Here is a 21,334-nt window from a genome sequence, read left to right as displayed (position 1 = left end):
GCGCCTGCTGTCTCGCGCATATTCACACCATCTGCATATCACATGCGCACGGGACGGATATACATTTAGGGTATTAAATTTTTTTCTTCTTTCTTTTTTTTTTTCGATTCGTACCAAGGTTTCCCGGCAGAAACAAAAGACTCACAAAGAGCAGGTTACCTCAAAAATGATAAACTCAAAAACAAGGCATCATACCCGATACCTTCGAAACTCTCAAAAACATTCCAGCTATAATCGCGAACAAGATAATACGTCAGCTCAAGAGCCCATTATCATCGGAAAGATAGATTGCGGATGCTGTACCAACCAATTATGACTCCCATGGATCGACAAAAGCTTGATAACGGCCTGCTAGGCATGTTAGCCAGGTCGTTCTGCCACCGAGGAAGGAGACGCAATGCGTCGCTTGAGAATGCTCACCAACATACCGGTGACTGCAAAATTCCCTCTCCGGTTCCGGTCCTATCTCCGGTCGCTGCCCGCTTCGGTTTAGCTGTAGTCAAGTCCGGCCAGCCTGCGAGGTGAACTTACTGGTGACTCAGCGGACTGCGTACAAAAGGCTGTCCTCGCTTCCTCTGTCGACTGCTTGAACTGCTAAGCGCCATCAGTCCACTGGCATATCTGGTCAGGGAGGTGTAGTACTCACAGTCTTCCATCCAACACAATCACACATATCATCCACCACCTAAACAGCCACTCGAAGTTAGCCCTGATCTGTGTTTGGCAGTCAATAGACGATGCAGTGGAGTCACCATACGACTTGCCAAAAGACACAGCACATCCGCTCCGTCTAGCAACGCATTGTCAACCATTTGTCTTGCTGCAGACACGTACACAGCTGTCCAGCATCGGAAAGCACCTACCACGCTCATCCACCATGGCGACGAAGATCTCCGAGAGCAATCCACCTGCGCGATTACGTCAGCCCAATTACAACACGGACTCATCCAGCCACGTAGAGTACTTACGCCGGATATGCCAGAGACCACTCGAGGAAGTGAAGAACGACTGGTACAAGACCTGACACACGGAGTTAGTATTACTTCAAGGTAGCCACGAATATACCTGAACTTTGAAACTTACCACCCATTTCAACACCACGGAGCTCTGGAAAAAGCACCCGCGGCTCCGGAGGCATATGAAGAACATCAAGAAGGATGAACCCCCAACCGAGATAGCCTTTTGCAAAGCGTACAAGGTCGGCTGCCGTCTTCTCCTAAAAGAAACACGGGACCCCGATAAGAAAGCCTTCCTCGAAGGACAGATCGAACGGCTCGACGAGCTCCAAAACAAGGAGAAGGATACTCAGGGCTTGGTTCAAACCCTCTTCCTCGACAACATCCAGCTAGAAAAGAAAGGAAGAAGAAACGCCCTAGGTTAGTACAAACAGTCCTGAGGAACACAAGATACAGAATAACTTACCGAGATACCTGGTTCTGGGCGCTGGTTGATGGGCTCGATGGTGACGTCGACGAGTAGACCTGTATGGACCCGTCAGCGACCACGAACTACGGCGCGAAAAATGAGTCGGTGCGAAATACCGACCGAAGCGGCAACGAACCAGGCCGAGGCCACACGCAGTGGCACCTATCGGAGCGCTGGAATGTTAGCCAGAAGGAAAGAAGAGCAGGAGGGGAGCATACGTCGGACTGACAAACCTGGAGGGGAGAGGGAGGGAGGGAGGGAGGGAGGGAGGGCGTCACATGAGGCCAACCAGGTGGTCTCAAGCTTTGCCGATCGATAGTATCTGAAGGCGCGGTCAGTAGCATGATCCGGAAGAGGTCAGAGCTTGGGTTCGCTTACTGACATCAATACTTCACACACAAATATGAACTCTCAAACCAGTGCAGTTTAGCCTCTTGCCTAGGAGGACGCTGATCAGACGGATGAGGATACATGAGGATGGAAGGATGGGCCAAAGGTTCACAGACGGGAGATGAGGATGATCGGACAGGATGAACAGAAGGAAAAGACATTGGACGAACGACGGAAATGAGCGCAATGAATATGGTAAATTGATTAGCTATGCACAAGAAAGTCGCGGGAAAGGGCCCGCAAAGGCGTCCATCGCGCATCAGGGCTTCGTGGGCTCTGACCCGCATTGCGAGGCCATCTTCACCAGGTGATTCTCCCGTTCCCACTGGAACTGATCGAGGCCGAAATGCTGGAGCGCCCACCGGGTCGAGGCAAGGGCGTTGTCCGTGAGCATGCGCTTCAGGTCCAGATGAACAAGCTCGTGCTTGAGCTCTTGTCGTTCGGCGGCGAGCAAGGGACAGTGGATGAAGAGGTGGTCGACCGTGTGTGGGCCCTGCAGGCACGAGCAGGCAGGCGAATCCACCTGCTAAGTGTGGGGAAGCCAGGTGTTAGCCAAGCAAGGTACGCAACAAGAGGAAGGAGGGAAGGAGGGAAGGAGGGAAGGAGGGACTCACCGTTCGCTCGACGTCTTTCCACGTGGAGAGATAACCCCTCAGTCCAATCTTGCCGCTCACCATCTGCAAGTACAGGGTGCTCTCTGCCCGACTCATGTCTTTGCAATAATCGATGCAGTGATCGCTCCAAGGTTGCAGGAGAGCAACCGGATCGGGAATGACAGGGTGGCCCTTGTACCGTTCCTTGGGCTTCCCGCTGTTGCTCCTCCGCGCCTTGTACGATCGGAAGCTTTCATCTATCCGTTCCCTGGTTTCTTTCGCGAAAAACTTCTTCATACCGCGTTTCCTCCATTTCGAATGGCGCCAGTCGACATCGGAATCGTCTCGGCCCGGCGGCTTATGAAAGGACTGCTCGATGTGCTTTTTGAAACTCATCGCAACTGCAACGGTGTGGTCAGCATGGGTCACCTGTGCTCTGCGCGTTCTGGGTTCATCGTCACACTTCACTTACTGCCATCCAAGACTTCATACGGATGATTTATGATCGCATTCGCGAGCACAGATGGAGACCCGAGACGGGTGGGACGAATGCGACTCTCGCGTAGCCTCTCCCGCTCCGGCGACCGAAGCCGCTGGATCCGGAAGGCCATGTGCCGAAAGTAGAGGAAGATGTCAAGAGACTCCATGGAGAGCTGCTTCCGAACAACATCGAAGGATGTCCCGCCAAACACGCCCGAGATCTGCCGAAGGCAGTGGTCCTCAATGTGCACCAGCCGCTCGATCTGCGTCTTCCACAGTCTCCACTTGATGTCTCGACCGTCGATGGCGTACAAGAACCAAGCAGCACAGCCGGTGGCGAAGACTGGCCGGACCATTGTCTTGTACAGCTGTAGCATGCGCCCCAGCGTGGGACCCCAGGTCTTGCCCGAGATGCGCTTCAGGTACGCGAGGCGACGCGTCACCTTGAACTCAATGTCGCTGATCTGCTCGTTCCAGGACAGTCTGTGGTCCACAATGATGCCCAGGACGCGTTGGCTTAGCGTCAACGCGTCACTAGGAAGCCCGGGGATCTTGGGCAGCAGGCGGCAAGGCTTTCTCCGCGAGCCAGGACTGGTGAAGTGCAGGACGCCGTACTTAGCAGGAGAGAAAGAGGCGCCATTGTCATCCGCCCAGCGGAGAAGCTCTTCGTGCAACTGCTCGAGGATCCGGCAGTTGGTCTTGAAGCTTGCGGACGACACGACGAAGTACGCGTCGTCGTGAAACGCGAAACTGGACACTTCCCCAGCCGCAGACGTGGCACATTGGAGCTTCAGACCCTGTAGAAGCGGAGCCGCAAAGAGCAAAAACAGAATGGGAGAAAGGGGGCTCCCCTGTGGAACGCCGACGGTGATCCAAAACTTGCCGGAGGTGTAGCCTGGGATCTTGAAGCAGGTGCTGCGACGGGAGAGGAAGGAGTGGACAAGTTTGATGATCCATCCGGGAATGCCCTTGTCGGCCAAGATCTTCAGTAGCTTGTGGCGGGGCACTCTGTCGAAAGCGGCCGCCATGTCAAGACTCAGCAAGGTCACCTTGAGGTTCAACAGACGGCCTCGATAAACGTGGTTCAACAAGTACTGCTGCGCACTGGTGGTGCAGCGCCCCGCAAAGCCGAACTGCTCTGTTGGCAGTAGGCCGTGAGACTCACAGAGCTTTCGAAGCTGAATGCGACAAGCCTCTCCAGCATCTTGCCAAGAATGGACAGCAGGGAGATGGGACGCCAATCCTTGGGCACGTTCCCCTCCCCTTGGGCCAGGCTTCGGGAGCAGGATGGTGACTGCATTCTTGAAGGCTTCCGGGTGGTAGGAGAACCGGAGACAAGCAGCGAAGAGGTGTTCCAAGTAGGGCACAACGATGTCGATAATGATCTTGAAGACCTCGCCCCTGATTTCGTCTTCGCCAGCAGCTTTGCCGCGCTTGAGCCGTTTGATGAGTGCAGCTACTGCGCCGCGCTCCAGCTCTGGCGATGAGGGTCACTCGCTTCGGCCCTCTAACCGAGGAAGCTCCACCGTGGGCGCGTTTCGTGAATCGGCCCTGCGCGGATAATGCCCATCGGGGTAGCTGTGTCGCAATACGGCGCGTACCTTGGCGGAGGATGACCTGTGTTTCCCCTTGGCGTCGCGGAGCATTCCGATGTGGACAAGACGTCGGGGAAGGGACCATGCCTGAGCTGCGCGCGCCAGTTGGAAAATCCGTCTGTTGTCGTCGGATTGGCGGCGGATCCGGTCCCTGAACGACACGATGCCATCTATGCGTCTTGTCTTGAGCAGCTTTCGAGCCCGGACCAGCCGGCGTTGCCACCAGAGGCGCATTCGTCGCTTCGAGTGGCAACGCTTCTTGCTCTCTGCACGAGCCTCATGAAACGCTTTGCGTAGTCGTTTGGCTCTCGCGCTGTCTTGAAGCTGCGCTGCTCGGCTGAAACGCGGTTTCCGGGGAACACTTGCGTCCTGAGCAGAGCGCAAGACTTGGAGAAACTTGACCGTGTGTCGCTCGATGCGACGCCGTGAGGTCAATGGCGGGGTTTCTAGTTCCCGAAGGCGGAGGAAAGGGGTCGGTGTTGGTATCACCAGTCTGGGGGCCGCCGGTACTGCCAAAAGGGGCGGCACGTGCGGGTAGCGCACGGGCCATCTGCTCCTTCGTGCGATAGATCTGCCGTAACGCCATAGTAGATAGGTCAAGCAGCAGCATATACATCACCAGAATCTAACTACCTAGGTACGATCGTACTACTGCCCATTGAATAATGTTCCCTTATCTGGTGGAAAAAATACCGTTTTCTTGAGGGTGGTAGTTGGTTTAGAGTTTTCGCACTACCGCACGCTTTCCAACTTCAGTGGGCCTCCAGTGCGGCATTCTCCGCACCTAGATGGGAAAGGAACCAAGTTGTCCGCTGATGGGTCTGGCAGCACCGATTCGTCCATCCACTAGATTCGACACCCCCCTTTCGCTCCAGACATAATGCGATGCTCTGTGGGGTGAATCTAGAGGGCGTTGATGGTGATCGCGTGGGGTTCGCACGGGGTCCGCACAGCGTGCGGCTTCGAGACAGGCCGCCGCGCAGCCCTTTGATGCAGCGGTTATCGACGGGCTTGATCTGGACGTGCCCATGAGTGATGACAGAAGTTTCGAGGGGACCGGCGGGAAGAGGGTTTCGCCCTACGAGATTGGGATGATGATTTGGAGCGTGTCACCAACGGACCCGGGGAAGTACAGCGGATTGAGTGGGCCGTCGCGGAATTCGAACCGGATATCGCTGCGCGATGGATAGCAAAAGCGGAGCGTAGGGATTACATCATCATTTAAGCGAGCTTGGAAAGTAGTGCAGATCTCACGGATGGTCTCTTCCGATGGGATATGAAGCATTCAGGGTGCCGACTACGCCTGGATCTAAGTTATTATGTGGCAATAGAAACGATTGCGAAGACTATGGGTATGCCAACCAGCAAAGGCAACATCGGATAAATCGGCTCCCGATTTGCAGCACAGAGTCCCTCATACTTCATACGAGAGGTGAGACCTCTTGTGTACAGACGCTTATATAGATCATAGAAATGAACGAATTGTGATACCGCTGATAACGTAAGTCGAGACAGGTTTCTGGTTTCGTCCTCCCGACCCCATCATCAATGATGAATTACGAACCAGACCACACGGGAGAAGACAAGATTGCGCCACGTGACACAGGTACCAGCACAAGTGACTATTCCCCTTTCCCGGATCGAGTTAGCCGCATGCTGTGTACAAATTTATGTCTTGTTGCACATGGAAGGCCTAAAGTACCCGTCTTATGAACTTTCTCTTTTTAAGTCTTCATATCATTTGCGTCTTATCTCTTCGTCCTCATAACTGACCATCCAAGTTGTTGAAGCAGAAATCGCCATGCATGATCTTGGTCCCTTGCCGACGCCTTTCGCCCCCGATCCTGAGTGTAGCACTGTGATGTCCACTGTATACTCAGTACCGTCCCAGTACTTGCTCCAAGGTCCGCCCTGGGACTGGGTATTTCCACGATGCATGCCTGACGGATATAACCCCGCGGAGACCTCTTCCTATTTTGGTCCAGCCAGATGGTGCCCAGCTGGCTACACCCGAGCATGTAGCAGTATCGACGATTCAGGCCATATTTACAAAACATGTTGTCCGACGTAAGCTTAATATTCAATCCCGTAAACAATAAAAAACCGCTCGCAAAGTAGCTAAGCCACATCACAGACATCGAATGTTCACTTGTCTAAACAATCCCACCTCTACATTCCAAGAAACATTCGGATGCGAATATTCACTGTCCGATACGAATTGGACCTTAACCTCTGTTGATGTGTACCTCGCCTCGTCGTCGTCTCTGACAGACCTCAATAGTAGCTTGGGCGCAATTTATGCATATGCCATACGGCTTTGGAATGGGCTAGACGAAACTGTTAGCTAATTGTTCTTCAAGAAGGCTTTCCAATATTCCAAACTGACTAGACGTGGCAAAGGCTCCTCCCACAGGCACACGAACAACCGAGGTAACTCTCACACTGACACCAACGCCCGCATCCGCGCCGACGGGGTTGAGCACAGGCGCAATAGTGGGGATTGTACTTGGTTGTACCCTTCCATTCATAGCTATCGCAGCAGCGGTTTTCCTGCTGTTCCGAAGGCGGGAAAGGCGCCATAACCGATCCCAGCCCGAGCCGGATTCAGTAGAGGTCTCGGTTGCGCCGCCCGCTCCCGCATCAAGCGACCAGGGTAATGACCAGCGACAACAAGAGTTAAACGCCAATCAAAACCCGATAGAGTTATCGAACGGCCAACATAAACATGAAATGGATGCTAGCCAACGCCCAACAGAGCTAGCCGGTGACAGGCTGCAGCACGAGGTGGATGTCGAACAGCACCAAAGGGAGCTCACCGCCGGCCTGGCCAGTGGTTAAAGAGATTGATTTGTCCTGGGGTGTGAGAAGATGCACAAGACAGCTTGACAGAATGTGAAGAGTGTATGTTGTATACATGTTGTCTCTGGTACAGGTAGACTTCAGGGACGGGACTGCTTGTGAGAGCTTGTTGTCATGGTGGAAATGCTCCTCATATTGGTAGCGTCGATATCTAACTGAGTTCATACAATTTGGTCTGGCAGTATGCAGTCTACTAAGTCCAAGAGGTCAAACATGTATATCAGCGTTCTATATCAACTGTGGGCATAAATGCTCAACACTGGGTGGAGCGTTGGAGCCTCAAATGCTTCCCTCTTCGTAGACATGAGTGGGACATCTCATGGTTGTAACCAACCGTCTAGATGATACGTAGCGTGCAAGACAACGTGACAGAGCTGCCAGTGTGCTGCTTCAAGAGGGAACTGCCCACTTGTTGTCCAGATAGACATGGTCCAGCGATTGACAATGAAAGAGAAGGGATGAGGAACGGTTTTTTTTTTCTTCTTCTTCTTTTCTTTTCTGAGTGAAACAGTCATTCATGAGTAAAACATTATGAAGCTTCATCAGTCCATTGCAAAGAGACACGCCATGAGATTGCAAGAGCAATGCATTTCACACGAGTGTTTGAATCTAGCATCCCAAATTAACCCAACTACAAGAAATTATGTCATCAACTTAGTAAAAGGATTAGCTAGTGGTGTATGTGGCTGGATCATGTCCACGAAATGGACGACGGCCGGCTTTGTCAGAAGTGTTAGTTTGGCAAGAGGTTTGCCAACAGCTTCAAGTTTCAAGCACCTGTCTATACTTACAGAAAGCATCATGAAGTAGCAAGTATTGGATTATTAAAAGCCAAGGGTCCTGCTGAGATCGAGCCGCAATCTTTCAACCACCAACTTACTGGTTTCACTGAACACAACCATACATTCTACAAACATACAATACTTCATCAATTATCATACTCCCGTTCATCATGAATTACTTAGGTCTTCGTGCTATCAATCGTACACCGTTCAGACAGGGTTCCGTACCAACAGGAACTGCGTATGAAGTACAGCTGCCCCGTCACTCGTGCTCTATGTGGCCGCGAACTCATCCGAGAGCATACACCAACTCTACAGACGATTATTTCGCTCGTCTTAGTGTAAAGACTGTCATCGTTTTGCTGGATAGCATACCCAACCTGAACCGTGTTGCACTTGGGATTAGAGACAATGCCACCCAAATCCGCATTTGTATACTCACAGGTCACTGCGACCGGTGCGGATACAACTCTTCTCGCCGGCGGTCCATACCAACGTTCTGTGTCCATTTCGAGTCCGATACTGAGCAGCAGGGCATGACCGACCACAATTGCACCTCCGAAATCCCATGGGAGACTTGGGACATGGATTGCAATCTTTTAGCCTATCGATTGACATTGGATTTGCAGACCAGTCTTAAAAGTCTGGTCTTGACTCCAACATACCCAGTGCGCGCCCTGTTTGAACGAATAAGAGATCTTGTGGTCTCGATCGCGGCGTCCTGCACCAGCCACTGCATAGTTTGCAACAAAGATCTCGGTTGCCAGGTTTCGAGGGCTACGTCGTGTTACGACCCTGACTGCTGGGATACCTTCATCTTTTCCTGGCCCCTGTCTGTGAGATTGTCACCGTTGCTGCGAGACCCATCCGTGCTCGACCTGCTCCTCACTCTTCTCATGGGAGATTTGGAAACGAAAGTGCCACCCCCGGGGGAGAATCCAGACGACTACGCCTTGACTGTCGAAGATATGAAAGCAGCCATCAATAGTTTCCCTGCAATGCACGCCGGGATCACCACGGCCGAGCTGATAGGAAGCGACCCGCTGTGGGACAATCGCCGTATGGTCCTAGAGTATATGTGTTATCTGTTCGAGGGGATGCTGGTCCCGACCCCGACGGACTCCGAAGTGACCGGCATGTCCGTCCACCAAAGCTTCCTCCTGCTCAATACCAACCTAGACCGCCAGGTCGAATACGAGGAATTGCACTATCAGGATTCCAACCAACATGGAAAGAATCCCTGCCTAGTGGCATCGACATAAATTATCAGCTGGGCCAGGCTGGTGCTCCACACCCAGGTATGTTTCCATTACGACCAAGTCCTGCGCGGTCCGCCTGCTTATGAACACGGCCGTCCCCTTCAGCGCTCTGACTGCATTTCCCCATTCCATTTCCCCAACCAACTCTTTCCAGTCGTGTTGTTCTCAACATCAACAGACTCAGGAGAGATGGCAAGCAACCTTGGAACGTTGCCGACTCCCTTCGCCTATAACGCGGATTGTAGTACACAAATGCAGAATGTGTACCATGTGGATCTAGATTACCTTCTCCAGGGCCCGCCGCTGGTCCTTCCACGCTGCATGCCCGACAATTACAGCCCCTCCACATCCTGGTTCTACTCAGCTTCAAACTGTCCGTCTGGCTATACTTCAGCCTGCCAGTTAACGCAGGTCGTAGCAACCTTGACCGACACCTATATCACATGCTGTCCTAGTTTCGCGTAAGGGTTCCCCCTTCTAACTCCCCCTCCTTCCCCTTCTCGATAAACGCGCCGTTGGCTGCGAGACTAAACTTCCTCCAAGCTCGACACACTTCGCATGCCAGACCGAGTTCACTCTGCCACATCAGAAGACGCTGGGATGTGTAAGCTCGTTGCCTGCCACATCTTGGACTATCAGCCCATTCATTGAGGAGTCATCTGGCACGACATGGGTCACTGTGGGGAATAATACGTCCGGTGCCGTCAACGCATACAGTGTACAGATACGACATGGAGTCGCCGATGTAGTAAGTAGGCTTTCCATAACTGCTCGGTGCATAGGAACCGGAGCCCTGACAGGTCAAAGATTTCCACAGAGACCCCGAACACCCGAACCTCCATGGCGACATCCATCCCATCCCCGACTTCGACTTCCACGCCCACGCAAACGTCGTCGCCTTCAGGTCTGAGCACGGGCGCAGCGGCCGGCATTGGAGTCGGTTGTACAGTAGTGTTTCTTGGAATCATGGCTGCCGCTGCTTTCCTCTTCTTCCGTAGACGGCGCCGGCATCAGACTGACCCCATAGGCCAGGTTCCGCTGCAAGACCGACCAAAAGTCGAACCATTTCCAGTAGAAGCATCCGCCTCCCCCTTCAACGTTCCCCGGCTCGATTCAGCGATACAGCGCACAGCCATGGCACGAGATGGACAACACGCAGCGTGCAGCGACAGAGCTGCCGGGGGAGAACACTAGCGTGATGAGGGGCTAGACATACTCCAGTCTATACCCTGCAGAGGAGATGTGCATGTCCCTGGTTGTTGCTTTCAGGCGAAACCGCCATCAATGATCTCAGATCAGACCGACCATAAGAAAACACATCATGAATCTTGGTGGGCGCAGTAGCTGTCAGCATATGTGTATGGTACATGTTTGAGGGAACACGGTGGCTGGCTTTGTTGGAAGTCTTGGATAGAGACATCTTATGACAGGTCGCACACTTTGACACGGACATCGGAATTGTAGCAGCACATCGTTGAATTTCATTTAAGAAGCCACAATATGTCCTTTGGTCCTTACTCGTGACAACCCATTCGTTGGTCAAGCAAAATCAAACTTTTACAAAAGCCTACAACCAATTATCGTGTATTCTTGACATTCATACCAGCGCAATGAATTACGAAGGCGAATGCGAGAGCTTCGAGCAAATCTCGTTGGTACCGCCTTTGCCAGTAGCAACTGCTTATCAGATACGCGTACAGTCCCCTCGAAGTCCAGGGCATCATCATCGCGTAAGGGGGTTTATAATACCGTTGACTATACCGGCGAATCGTGCCGCACTTGGTATCAGGGACAATGCCACCCATATACACATTCGTGTAGGGTCGCAACCTAAGCATGGTAATGGACAACCCGAACCATCAGCCTGCGTTCATTTTCACTCAAGCATAATCTCAGCCGATACGACCAGTCACAACTGCCTAGCAGGTAAACCATGGCCCTCTCGGGACTTGGACCGCAATCTATTGGCATATCGATACGCCTGCTCTTTGCCCGTTTGTGTTGAGCAGTACGGCCCCGACCTTTGGACCCAACCACTCGAAGTTATGTTTCGTCGCATGGCCAGTCATCTGGTCATTCCGTTTCTGGCAGGCTGTACCACTAGCTGTATAATTGGTGATCACAGTCTTGGCTACCGTGTGTCAAAGGCAACCCCATGTCCAAATTCCGCCTGTCAGACTTTGTTTGGGACTTTTCCACTCTCGGTGAAGATCTCACCCTTGCTAAGAGATCCATCAGTTCTCGACCTCCTATTCACGATTATTGTTGCGCAGTCGGACCTCAATAATCGATTCAAAGCAGTTATCGACACGTTCCCCCGAATGGAACCGGGAATCACCATGAGTGACTTGATAGGGTCGGATGCGGGAATTTCGGGGCGTCTGAACTTTTTGGAGTGGCTCTGTGGTACATTTGAAGGGATGCTGGTCCCGACACCGCGGTCGGCTCGTATCGCTGATATGCCAGGCTACGGGAGCTTCCTTCTGATGAACAACCGTGCTGACTGGTACGCCAAGTTCGATGGGAAGTTGAGGGAGAAGGGGTTCCATCAGGGCGGTACGGCCGCCTTCCATGGCGCTCCGCCCCATGCCTTGTTCAGTATTCTCTGCGATGGGCTGCGGGCTCGAAACGGTGTCTATTACTCCAACGAGCCGGCGCATGCGGCTTGGTACATCACTTGGAGAAGCTTTCACCCGACCGACAGTACGAATTCCAATCACCCACGAGTTCTCCAAGGCTGGAAGAACAGCGGCTATAAAAACGTGGCGATACTTTTTGGGGTTGAGGTGGCGGGGCCGCGGCCCAAGGTCGAGAAGGTGGAAGACTGCAGTCTTCCGGGTGAGGTCATGGTCCGCTACTTGTTTCTCATACCAGCCGAGAAGGTGGAGCCATTGCGGGGTGTGGATGAATGGTATTGGCAGGAGGCTCCCTACAAGGACTGGTTGGTGAAAGGAAGTTCGATTGCGCCGCAGATGGAAGCGGTATACCAAAAGATCCATAATGGAAGGTTGATGCAGGAGAGAGGGTGGAATGAGGCGGAAGATCAATAAGTATCTTACCATGGAGTTTTCAGCATAAGTGACACGGGTTTCACTTGTTACAAAACTCCGAATCTACATTGAATGAGACATCAATTGCATCTAGAAACTAGAGTTGGAGATTGAGAGGACGTGGAAGATGAGAAATAGCCAGGTTGTTGGGATGATGACCAATGTGATGTACGTACAGCGTCCATGAATGACTTTACTGGAAATCTAGAAAATGAAACATGGTAGATCTCAGAGCACATGGGCTTTGTCAGTAACAATGGCGGAGAGAACGGCGGAGTGGCTGAAAGAACAAACGGGGCATCAAATTAGTGCCAAGCGGATAAAGGATGGGAAAACGGAGAGAAAGAATGTACACGACGCCTCTACAGGCCTCGAGCTACTATCATGCTGGACAATAGCAGTGTTTCTATCCAGATTGAAAGTTTATATTCTGTGTTTGCCAGAATCCTGTAGAACTTATGGTGCCTGTGAATAAATGCAGATATTTAACCTGCCTACATGCCCCTCCTGATGACCTCGTCTCCCCTTGGATTCATGCCAAGTTGTTGCCCTGGCAGAAAAACACTAAAGTGAACCCGAGCCAGCACTGTCAAGCTTCCAACACAATGCAAAACGAATTCTCCAAGCCAGGCTCCAATGATGGCCTCTATCAGTTTGCCATCTCCTTTCATGAGCTACCTGAGCTGAACCATGTTGCGCTTGGGATCAGCAAGACTGCCAAAGCCCTACTGGTTCGCATTGCCCGCCGCCAAGGAGAGACGAACGTGTGTTGCAGCATGCAGGAGCGTCAGGATGATCAATGGCATCAGTACAGATCCGGCTCGGAGGAAGTCAACGTTTTGACGTATTTGATGGCCCATCAGCTGCTTGGCCAGCTACAACGTCAACATGTTGTCCCCAGCCTTGCGTCGAACAGAGTCGTGCGGAAGGTCATCCTACAGACTGCGCAAGAGGTGAGCAACCATGTCACAACGGCTTGTGTTCATTGCCAGCGGCCTCTGGGGGTTAATGTCGCACGGCCCACTACCTGCTCCCCGGAGTGTCAAGAGGGGCACAAGGACAGTTGGCCTCTCGAGACACGGCTGTCTCCACTCTTGCGCGACCCGTCGGTCCTGGACCTTCTGCTTACCTGTCTCACGGCCCAGCTCCGAGCTTTCACCGTCGGACCCGACGTCCCCCGCCGCTACGTCGGCGCCCCTCCTCCCCTGAACGATGTCCCATTCCCCGTGGATGACATGCTGGACATTATCAACTCCTTCCCACCAATGGTACCTGGTGTCACCTTGGACCAGCTGCTTCACTACGGCAACGACTCCCTCTCTTGCAAAAGGCGCGAGGTATTGGAATGGCTCTGCTCCCGATTCCAGGGGATGGTCGTCCCAGCTACCCCAAGAGATCAGCTCAAGTTCAACACGCCTTTGCGAAATCCTGGCGACCCTACACCAACAAGCTTTCTTCTCCTGAACACCGACCCGGAGACGCAATCCAAGTTCGAACAGCAGCTGAAGGAGAACCACAAACCCCAGGGCGGCGTCGCCGCCTTCCACGGCTCCCCGCCCCAAAACATCTTCAACATCCTCTGCGATGGGCTCAAGTCCTCGGCCGGGAACGTGTACTACTCCCGCGAGCCGACCGTCTCGATCTTCTACACCTGGCGGTCCCTGAGCCCCGAGCAGAGCCACATCATCGGCCAGGGCTGGCGCAACAGCCGGTTCCGAGGCCACGGCGTGCTGCTGGGGGTCGAGGTCACGAAGCCGGGCATCTTCTACGGGCCGGACCACGAGACCAACAGCCACCAGGACACGGTCATGATCCGCCACCTGTTCGTGCTGCCGCCGGGGGTCGAGGAGACGTATCGGGATCTCTATGGTCATGAGTATTGGACCCAGAATGGGTCTATTCGGTCTCGGATGGAGACCACGTACAGCCGCATCCATGACGGGCGTTTGGTGCGAGAGGTTTCAGAGGATAGAGTGACGAGAGATGCCTCCAGCTACTAGGGGGAACCGCAAGCGACAATGGTCAGATGACAAGCATTAGCGTTTAAGGGCTGGTGGTGACATCTAGTGGACGACCAAGGAAAGGCTGGCGCTTTTCGCGGTTAGGGATGAGTTTCGTGCATTTAGCTAGAGTGCTAATTTGACACCATGACATGGCCCAAATGTCACTGTGAGGGGGTGTGAATCAACGAAATAAGTGAAGCATGAAAAAGGGGTTCTGCATGCGTCACAGAATATTGTAGCCAGGGTAGACAACTAGAAGTACTCCAAGTAACAGGATCACGTTATAAAATCTGCTCCTTTGCTATTCATTTGGTTTCGTTTTGTTTCCACTTCCTCCCGTCTTGTGAATAAGCCCTGTAGTGCGGTGACGTGGTGATTCTGGTATTCTTTACTATTATGAGACACTTTGTAACAAGTGGCAGGCTGTGAGTTGTAAGCATCACTTCTCCGTTTAAGTGTATGGTTGTATCTAAGACACCTGATTTTGAAGATGGCTAGAGTTGGATATTTAAGAACCTTTAGCGACCCCGTGTAAGCACCAATACCTTGACAAGCCATTGATATCAACTGAATTGCTTGTCTTTTGTCTATTTACCAACCAGATAAAAAAAATTTGCTTACATCCATCTTGCATCCAAGTCGATCGCCCAATGTCAAGAGTACGTGAATCAGAAAATGGTTCTGACTCCGAGCTGGAGCAACCTCGAAAACGTCAGAAGACCAGTATGGATTCATCAATTGGACAACCGACCTTTGACGCAACACCTATTCTGCAACCTCGTCTTGAAACGCATGCATTCCATCTTTGTTGTACCCACTGGGTGTGTAATCCAAATGAATACAAATTCGTTATTCCCCTATCCGACATACCGGGCCTTAATCGCATTGCGCTCGGGGTCCGCGACACCGCCATCTACATTAAAGTCCGCATCCGGCTCTTCGACTCCGATGCCCGGTACTGTATCTATTTCCCACCTGGCGATCTCGAGGGATACAGCCACTGGCACGTTCCCTACAGCACAGCCTGTCCATGGGATGACTGTGCTGCGCGGCTGGGCTTCAGCCCCGACACCAACTTCCTGGCCCATCTGATGGCTAAAGCTCTGCACCAACAACTTAGAGGCGAGGAGCAGCGTCTCAGAGAAAGTCTAAGAAAAGGCCGTGTTGAAGAAACTAGAAGTTATCTCATCCATATTGCAAGAGAGGCAAGCAATTACGTTACTACTTGCTGTATCATCTGTGGGAAACCTCTAGGCTTTATCGCTGCGCGGCCGATTGCCTGTTCAGCGCAGTGCCAGGATGAGTTCCGAAAGTGGCCACTGAACGTTAGACTATCGCCGTTGTTGCGAGACCCGTCGGTGATAGATCTCCTCCTCACTTGCCTCAATGCCCAGCTCAAGGCTATCATGGACCCCGATTTGCACCCATTTGGCGACAGAGATCCGCCGCCTTTACCAGAATTCCCGGACCCGGCCAGAACATGTCTCGTACTGGACACATTTCCCCCAATGACTCCCGGCATTACCCTTAAGAGCATAATCGACTCTGGTGACATGGGCAACGAACGGTGCAAGGTCCTGGATTGGCTGTGCTCTAGATTCCAGGGGATGATAATCTCAGCACCAGTGACTGATCAGGTCACGTTTCTCATCCCGGAGAGGGCCCGAGTACGTCATCACAAACTAAAGCCAAAGACTTATATCCTGATGAACACAAATTCGTCACGGCAGAAACAGTTTGAAGACCAGCTTGCAATATTTAACCAGGGAGGCATTGGCAGCGCCGCTTTCCACGGATCACCGGCCCAAAATATTCTCAACATTCTTTGTGAGGGACTGAGGGGAAACCCTAGCGAAAACAGGCTTGTCTGGTATAGTGGCGATCCATTCATTTCCACCTATTACATGTCGAGGGGTGTGCGAAGGGATCGGGGCCCGCAGCTTTACCGAAGCTGGGGAAATAGCATGTTCATGAACCAGCAGATCCTATTTGGCGTGGAGATCGCCGGGCCAGTAGACTTGGAATCTGAAGGAGGAGAAGAATGTCGGCAGGAGAGAATTATGGTCAGACACCTGTTCGTCATCCCAACCAGTACGCTGGAACCTGTAAGGAAGGCTGAATTAGACAGAGAAGACGGAAAGAAAGATGGAAAGCTTCAGGGCGGCGATAAAGTGTGGGCCAGAGACAACATTCGACCTCAAATGGAGGCGACGTTTGCTCGTATCCAGAACGAAAGCTTGATTAAAGAGGCGAACACATTGTAAAAGCCGGCTCCGAACTGGAATGGCTAGAGCAGCCGAGAGAACTTGATCGGTCAATCTATCACTGGTTATCGAAAGAGGTCATAACACGGTGACTGGGGAGCCAATGGCTGCAATAGTTTATATGTTACCTTAATGCAAATTGGCAGAATCTGTACTCTGGAGAATAGATTACAGTAGTACCAGAATGTGTTTATTCGTCGGCTCTATCAGGTTCTTTTCTTTTCAAAGGGCATGATGTTTCGAGTAAGCTCTCGTCACCTTAAGACAGTCTCAGATGGCTGATACTCTGTGGCATTTGTAGAAACCTCTATACCGCCCCTGATGGTTTCCAAGACACATATACCTGATATAAAAGGTCTGCAGTGGTCCTTCAGAGTTTGACAATGCCATTGCAACCTGGACGAAAGCACAACCCCACAGTTGTCTGATTTATCCTTCTCCACGAAATAACACATTCATATTTCCCAACAATGAATCACATGACATCCAGAACACATAGTCGACGGGAGTCTTTGAACCCGGGCTCGGAGCTGTCTCTGGAGAATCGTCAGAGAACCATCGGTAGTCGCTTCCTCAGACCCTCGAACTCGCCCGACGTGGTGCGTTACCGAGGCGACCCGTGGCATCTTCAGGGTCCGATTCCGCATGGAGTTGAGGCTGTCGGCAACAACAAGAATGTATTCACTATTCCACTGAGCGAAATACCGGACTTAAACCGCATCGCACTTGGGATCCGCGACTCCGCTAGGCACCTGGTGGTCCGCATCCAGCTTGCCATCAGCCGATACAATTCTGTCGCCGACTTCTGCATTCATCTCCCGCCTGGCGATAACAAGCACGGACTCTACCATATATACAATTCAGGCTTCAGTAGTGACGAGAACACACTTGCGGGCGCTGATTATTCAAAAGAGCCCTGTAACTCGCACCCAAACTTCTTTACTCATTTGCTAGCGGAGGGTCTACAGAATGTACTTCAGGGACAGGAGGAGAGTCTAAGAGTGACGCCGGCAGTGAACATAAGAAACCTTCTCATCTGGCTTGCCCAAGAGGCAAGCAGCCATGTCACCAAGCGCTGTATCATTTCTTCGGAGTCATGCAGGCCATCTCTGGGCTTCACTGCCGCTCGACCGATTGCCTGCTCACCCAAATGCCGGAAAGAGTTTGAAAAGTGGCCCCTAGTGGTCAGGATTTCGCCCTTGCTACGTGATCCTTCTGTACTCGATCTTCTCCTCACCTGCCTCACGGCACAGCTCAGATCTCTTGTACTAGAGGCAAAGTATTCTTATAATCACCCCTTTGCTAATTTCACACCGCCTTTGGTGGACTGTCCGTACGACGCTGAAATCATGCTCAAAATCATCAATTCCTTCCCCATGATGGACCCCAGTGCTTCCCTGGACGGTATAGCTAGGCGGGGCTGGTCAGGGTCTGAATCCCGCCGAACCGTGCTCAGTTGGCTCTGCTCCAGGTTCGAGGGGATGATGATCCCTACACCGCCCAAGGATGAAGCCGTCTTTCATATGCCCCTGCCCAACAAAATGCGTATTGTCCCAAGTACTTTCCTGCTCCTGAACACCAATGTAGATCGACAAGTCGCATTCAAGAACCAACTGGCAAAGCACCGTCAAGACGCAGGCGGCGCCGCCTTCCACGGCACGCCCCCGCAGACCGCCTTCACCATCCTCTGCGAGGGACTGAAGCAAAACGCATTCACGGGCGACAACGTCTACTACTCCGACGACCCCCTCGTCTCGACGTACTACATGTGGGCCAGGGGCCACCCCGACTACCTCAGAGCGATCAGCGCAGGCTGGAAGAACAGCCGGTTCCGGGGCCACCAGGTGCTGTTCGGCGTGGAGTATGCCGGGCTAAACAAGCGCTTCCCGGGCAACGAGGAGAATAGCCACCAGGATACGCTCATGGTTCGCCAGCTCTTCCTCTTCCCGGCCGCGGCCGAGGGAGCCTACCGGGGCACGTACGGGCGTGCAGATTGGGCTCAGAGGTATTCCGTTAGGCCGACGATGGAGAAGGCTTTCCGCCGGGTTCATAACGGTGACTTGATACGAGACATATTGGAAGAGAAGCGAACATAAGAGCGGTTTTTAGGCCAGATCAAAGGTTATCATGGGACAAAAGCTGAATCGCAAACGGTTGATGGAGGAGATGGTTCCAAACTGTTTATCAGATGAATCAGAAGAATCTTAGGAAGCATCATGAATAGGCGTGCCTGGGACATGTAATAAATACAGGTTGAATGCTTGCTATCCTAGACTGATTTATCTAGTCAATTGATAATCTCGTTTACACCACCTCCGCTCATCTTATATGAGAGACTTTCTTACTTACATGCATAGATAGCAGATTTCACTTTTACCCGCGACTGGTTATGTTTACCACGTACGCTTCACAAGACAGAGAACGCGTTGGAAAAGGAAGAATAGTTTTCTTGCTGGTCGTCAAATACCATTTTCCTTTCTACATCAATCTTTTCGTAGCGGAATATTGGAAAGGGGCAAGAGGCTAAACCTACGACATGCATCCATGGTGCCTTGGATTTGAGCCCCTGTCTTCGTGCTTAACAGCTTCGCGTTGCTCATTGGTATTGAATGTTTAAACACTCTCAGTTTGACGTAAGGTGGTTCGTACCGTTATCGGTGAACCTCATTTAAATGGTTGCGGGCTGTGCCAACAGGCCTACTTGCTAAAAAGAAACCATTTGGCTTTGGGGAAGTCGATGGAACGTGTAAATCAGCTACGCCATGCTGCAGGGTAGTGCTTACCATGTTTCGGCTTTCTCATCGTGGCAGGTCGTGGTTGGTATCTTGTTGGCATCCGTCGGGGGCGGTCGAGTGGCCCCAGATCGCTATAGGGACTTTCGTGTTATACTCTAGTCGAATCTGCCGGGCAAAAGGTCCTGCCTTAAGCGAAGCATCGATAACAGCCTGATCAGGCTGGCGATGCCAAGGTTGATCAAGCCTGCCATCGAAAACGCCGCTAGGGAACCGGTGAGAACTCTGGAAGTTGAGCTGGCAGGATGTTGATGCGATAGGTAGCTATAACGCCTCGGATCCGTCCCCCCCCCCCCACCACTTGCCAGGGCGGCCAGATATCGACGAACACATGCACGTCGGGTCCATCGTGGGTGAGATTCCGCCGCCACCAACTGCAACTGGAGCGGGTAATTGGTTCGCAAGACCCAGCCCTATCGCTTGCTGCAATACGCCCACGTCTTATGTTACATCAATCCACAGCCTGCCGCGAAGAAGGGGACGCGATTGGATCAATCGATAATACAATGCATGGAGAATCACCGCCATTCTGCAGTGCATTGTAACCAAAGCTACCAATTGGGGAGGGGTCTGACCGGTCTGTAGGGCTGTAGAGGTTGCATCGTCAGCGGCCCGTGGCAGTGGGTCTGGGGATCAGAGTGCCTATGGCCGAATCGGGTGGCATGATGGGGAAGAGGGGTGTAAGAGGGGGCTCTTGAGCCGCATTTTTCGGGGAGTCGGGCTATGCCCACCTACCTGGAAGGGGAATTTGGGGGCCTTACTCCGGCAGGCTGGTGCTGATGCACGCAATGCGGGACAAATCGCTGTCAAAATCTGTATGCAAGGGATGTGTATTTATGCTGAATCGTTTTTCGCCCGGTTTCTATGCCTCATTCATCACAAATCAGATCGGTGAATACTTGTGTTGTTTCTGTTTTGTGTTTCGCATCGTCGAAAGTACTATCCCATCAAGCAGTAAATCCAACAGATTCAAGCTTGGATTGCCTAAAGTATGGCCAGAACCCATTTGAATTCTGTGCCTGCTTACAGGCTACGCCCCGAGGCGGTGGAGAATTGGCTGCGGACCACGTTCAGTGACAATAGCATCCACGTCGAAGTAAGCTAGACAGCCTTGACTCAGATTGACTAGGAGAGAGGAAAGGCCTCGCCTGTGGATTCAGGACGATTTTCTGACTGATGATGACTTCCACAGACATCTGGGAACCTCTACTCCTTCTACCTAGAGCGAAAGCTCACGCAGGTACGCAGCAAGTACATTGAACAGCGCAACCAGCTAAGCTCTAATGTAGGGCGAATTGGACGCAATCCTGAGTCTGCGCAATAAACAAAGAAGAGCTCATTGAGCGATGTACTTTACGAAGAAGCTGGACAAATTGCTCTTGGGGGGGCTCAGCTAGCTGGCTAAGTCTCCGGGGTGCGTTGCGGGGGCTTGACGTGGTGGGGCAGTGCCTGCAATCAACCCGTACTGACCGGTAATCTTCGCTCATTGGAACGTACGAGGCATTTCTTTTGGCAAGGCACTTCTGGAGGCACACAACTCGGGCGAAAGGCTGGTTTGGCGTTCAATCTTTTGATTCGATGAATGACGACGATACGCCTGACACGACAATGTTTTGAATTGAATCTTTGGGTAGGAAGTGGACCTGATTTTACATTCCTGTTTCCTGCACACTGCCCCCAACCTGCCAACCTTGTGGTGAAACCCTTCTTTGTGCGTGTTATTGATTGAGCCTGCTTTCGCCCTTTTCGCCCTTCAGGGTTACAGTTTGACAGACCGGCACCCTCCATCCCAGCCACACCGTCTCAGGTCAAAGAACACCGAGTGTACTTGAGGGAGATACG

The 21,334-nt window shown here is 52.2% G+C and overlaps 8 protein-coding genes across 8 annotated transcripts; 6 read left to right on the top strand and 2 right to left on the bottom strand.

The window, feature by feature from the left end:
• Window positions 1-1,216: 1,216 nt before the first annotated feature.
• Window positions 1,217-2,068, bottom strand: PG985_000113 (uncharacterized protein; the record flags this gene model as incomplete). The annotated part of the gene is made up of 3 exons (XM_066819882.1): window positions 1,217-1,345; window positions 1,423-1,481; window positions 2,032-2,068. The coding sequence occupies 3 exons, from the start codon at window positions 2,066-2,068 to the stop codon at window positions 1,217-1,219; spliced, it is 225 nt and encodes a 74-aa protein (XP_066690761.1).
• Window positions 2,069-2,074: 6 nt separating this feature from the next.
• Window positions 2,075-4,717, bottom strand: PG985_000112 (uncharacterized protein; the record flags this gene model as incomplete). Its single annotated transcript, XM_066819881.1, has 4 exons — window positions 2,075-2,308; window positions 2,430-2,809; window positions 2,881-4,321; window positions 4,490-4,717. The coding sequence occupies 4 exons, from the start codon at window positions 4,715-4,717 to the stop codon at window positions 2,075-2,077; spliced, it is 2,283 nt and encodes a 760-aa protein (XP_066690760.1).
• Window positions 4,718-8,294: 3,577 nt separating this feature from the next.
• PG985_000111 (uncharacterized protein) lies at window positions 8,295-9,386 on the top strand (the record flags this gene model as incomplete). Its single annotated transcript, XM_066819880.1, has 1 exon — window positions 8,295-9,386. One exon carries the CDS (start codon window positions 8,295-8,297, stop codon window positions 9,384-9,386), a length of 1,092 nt encoding a protein of 363 aa, XP_066690759.1.
• A 186-nt stretch (window positions 9,387-9,572) lies between these two features.
• PG985_000110 (uncharacterized protein) lies at window positions 9,573-10,577 on the top strand (the record flags this gene model as incomplete). The annotated part of the gene is made up of 3 exons (XM_066819879.1): window positions 9,573-9,844; window positions 9,927-10,131; window positions 10,191-10,577. The coding sequence occupies 3 exons, from the start codon at window positions 9,573-9,575 to the stop codon at window positions 10,575-10,577; spliced, it is 864 nt and encodes a 287-aa protein (XP_066690758.1).
• A 1,145-nt stretch (window positions 10,578-11,722) lies between these two features.
• PG985_000109 (uncharacterized protein) lies at window positions 11,723-12,433 on the top strand (the record flags this gene model as incomplete). Its single annotated transcript, XM_066819878.1, has 1 exon — window positions 11,723-12,433. One exon carries the CDS (start codon window positions 11,723-11,725, stop codon window positions 12,431-12,433), a length of 711 nt encoding a protein of 236 aa, XP_066690757.1.
• A 605-nt stretch (window positions 12,434-13,038) lies between these two features.
• On the top strand, window positions 13,039-14,433 carry PG985_000108 (uncharacterized protein; the record flags this gene model as incomplete). The annotated part of the gene is made up of 1 exon (XM_066819877.1): window positions 13,039-14,433. The coding sequence occupies one exon, from the start codon at window positions 13,039-13,041 to the stop codon at window positions 14,431-14,433; it is 1,395 nt and encodes a 464-aa protein (XP_066690756.1).
• A 653-nt stretch (window positions 14,434-15,086) lies between these two features.
• On the top strand, window positions 15,087-16,700 carry PG985_000107 (uncharacterized protein; the record flags this gene model as incomplete). The annotated part of the gene is made up of 1 exon (XM_066819876.1): window positions 15,087-16,700. One exon carries the CDS (start codon window positions 15,087-15,089, stop codon window positions 16,698-16,700), a length of 1,614 nt encoding a protein of 537 aa, XP_066690755.1.
• A 470-nt stretch (window positions 16,701-17,170) lies between these two features.
• On the top strand, window positions 17,171-18,796 carry PG985_000106 (uncharacterized protein; the record flags this gene model as incomplete). Its single annotated transcript, XM_066819875.1, has 1 exon — window positions 17,171-18,796. One exon carries the CDS (start codon window positions 17,171-17,173, stop codon window positions 18,794-18,796), a length of 1,626 nt encoding a protein of 541 aa, XP_066690754.1.
• Window positions 18,797-21,334: the final 2,538 nt, after the last annotated feature.

The sequence above is a fragment of the Apiospora marii genome (genome assembly GCF_038362585.1).
Source record: "Apiospora marii strain CBS 49790 chromosome Unknown utg000001l_segment0_segment0, whole genome shotgun sequence".
In the NCBI taxonomy this organism is placed as follows: Eukaryota; Fungi; Ascomycota; class Sordariomycetes; order Amphisphaeriales; family Apiosporaceae; genus Apiospora; species Apiospora marii.
Note: the sequence above shows the minus strand (reverse complement) of the source record. Positions and strands in the feature narration are given on the sequence as shown.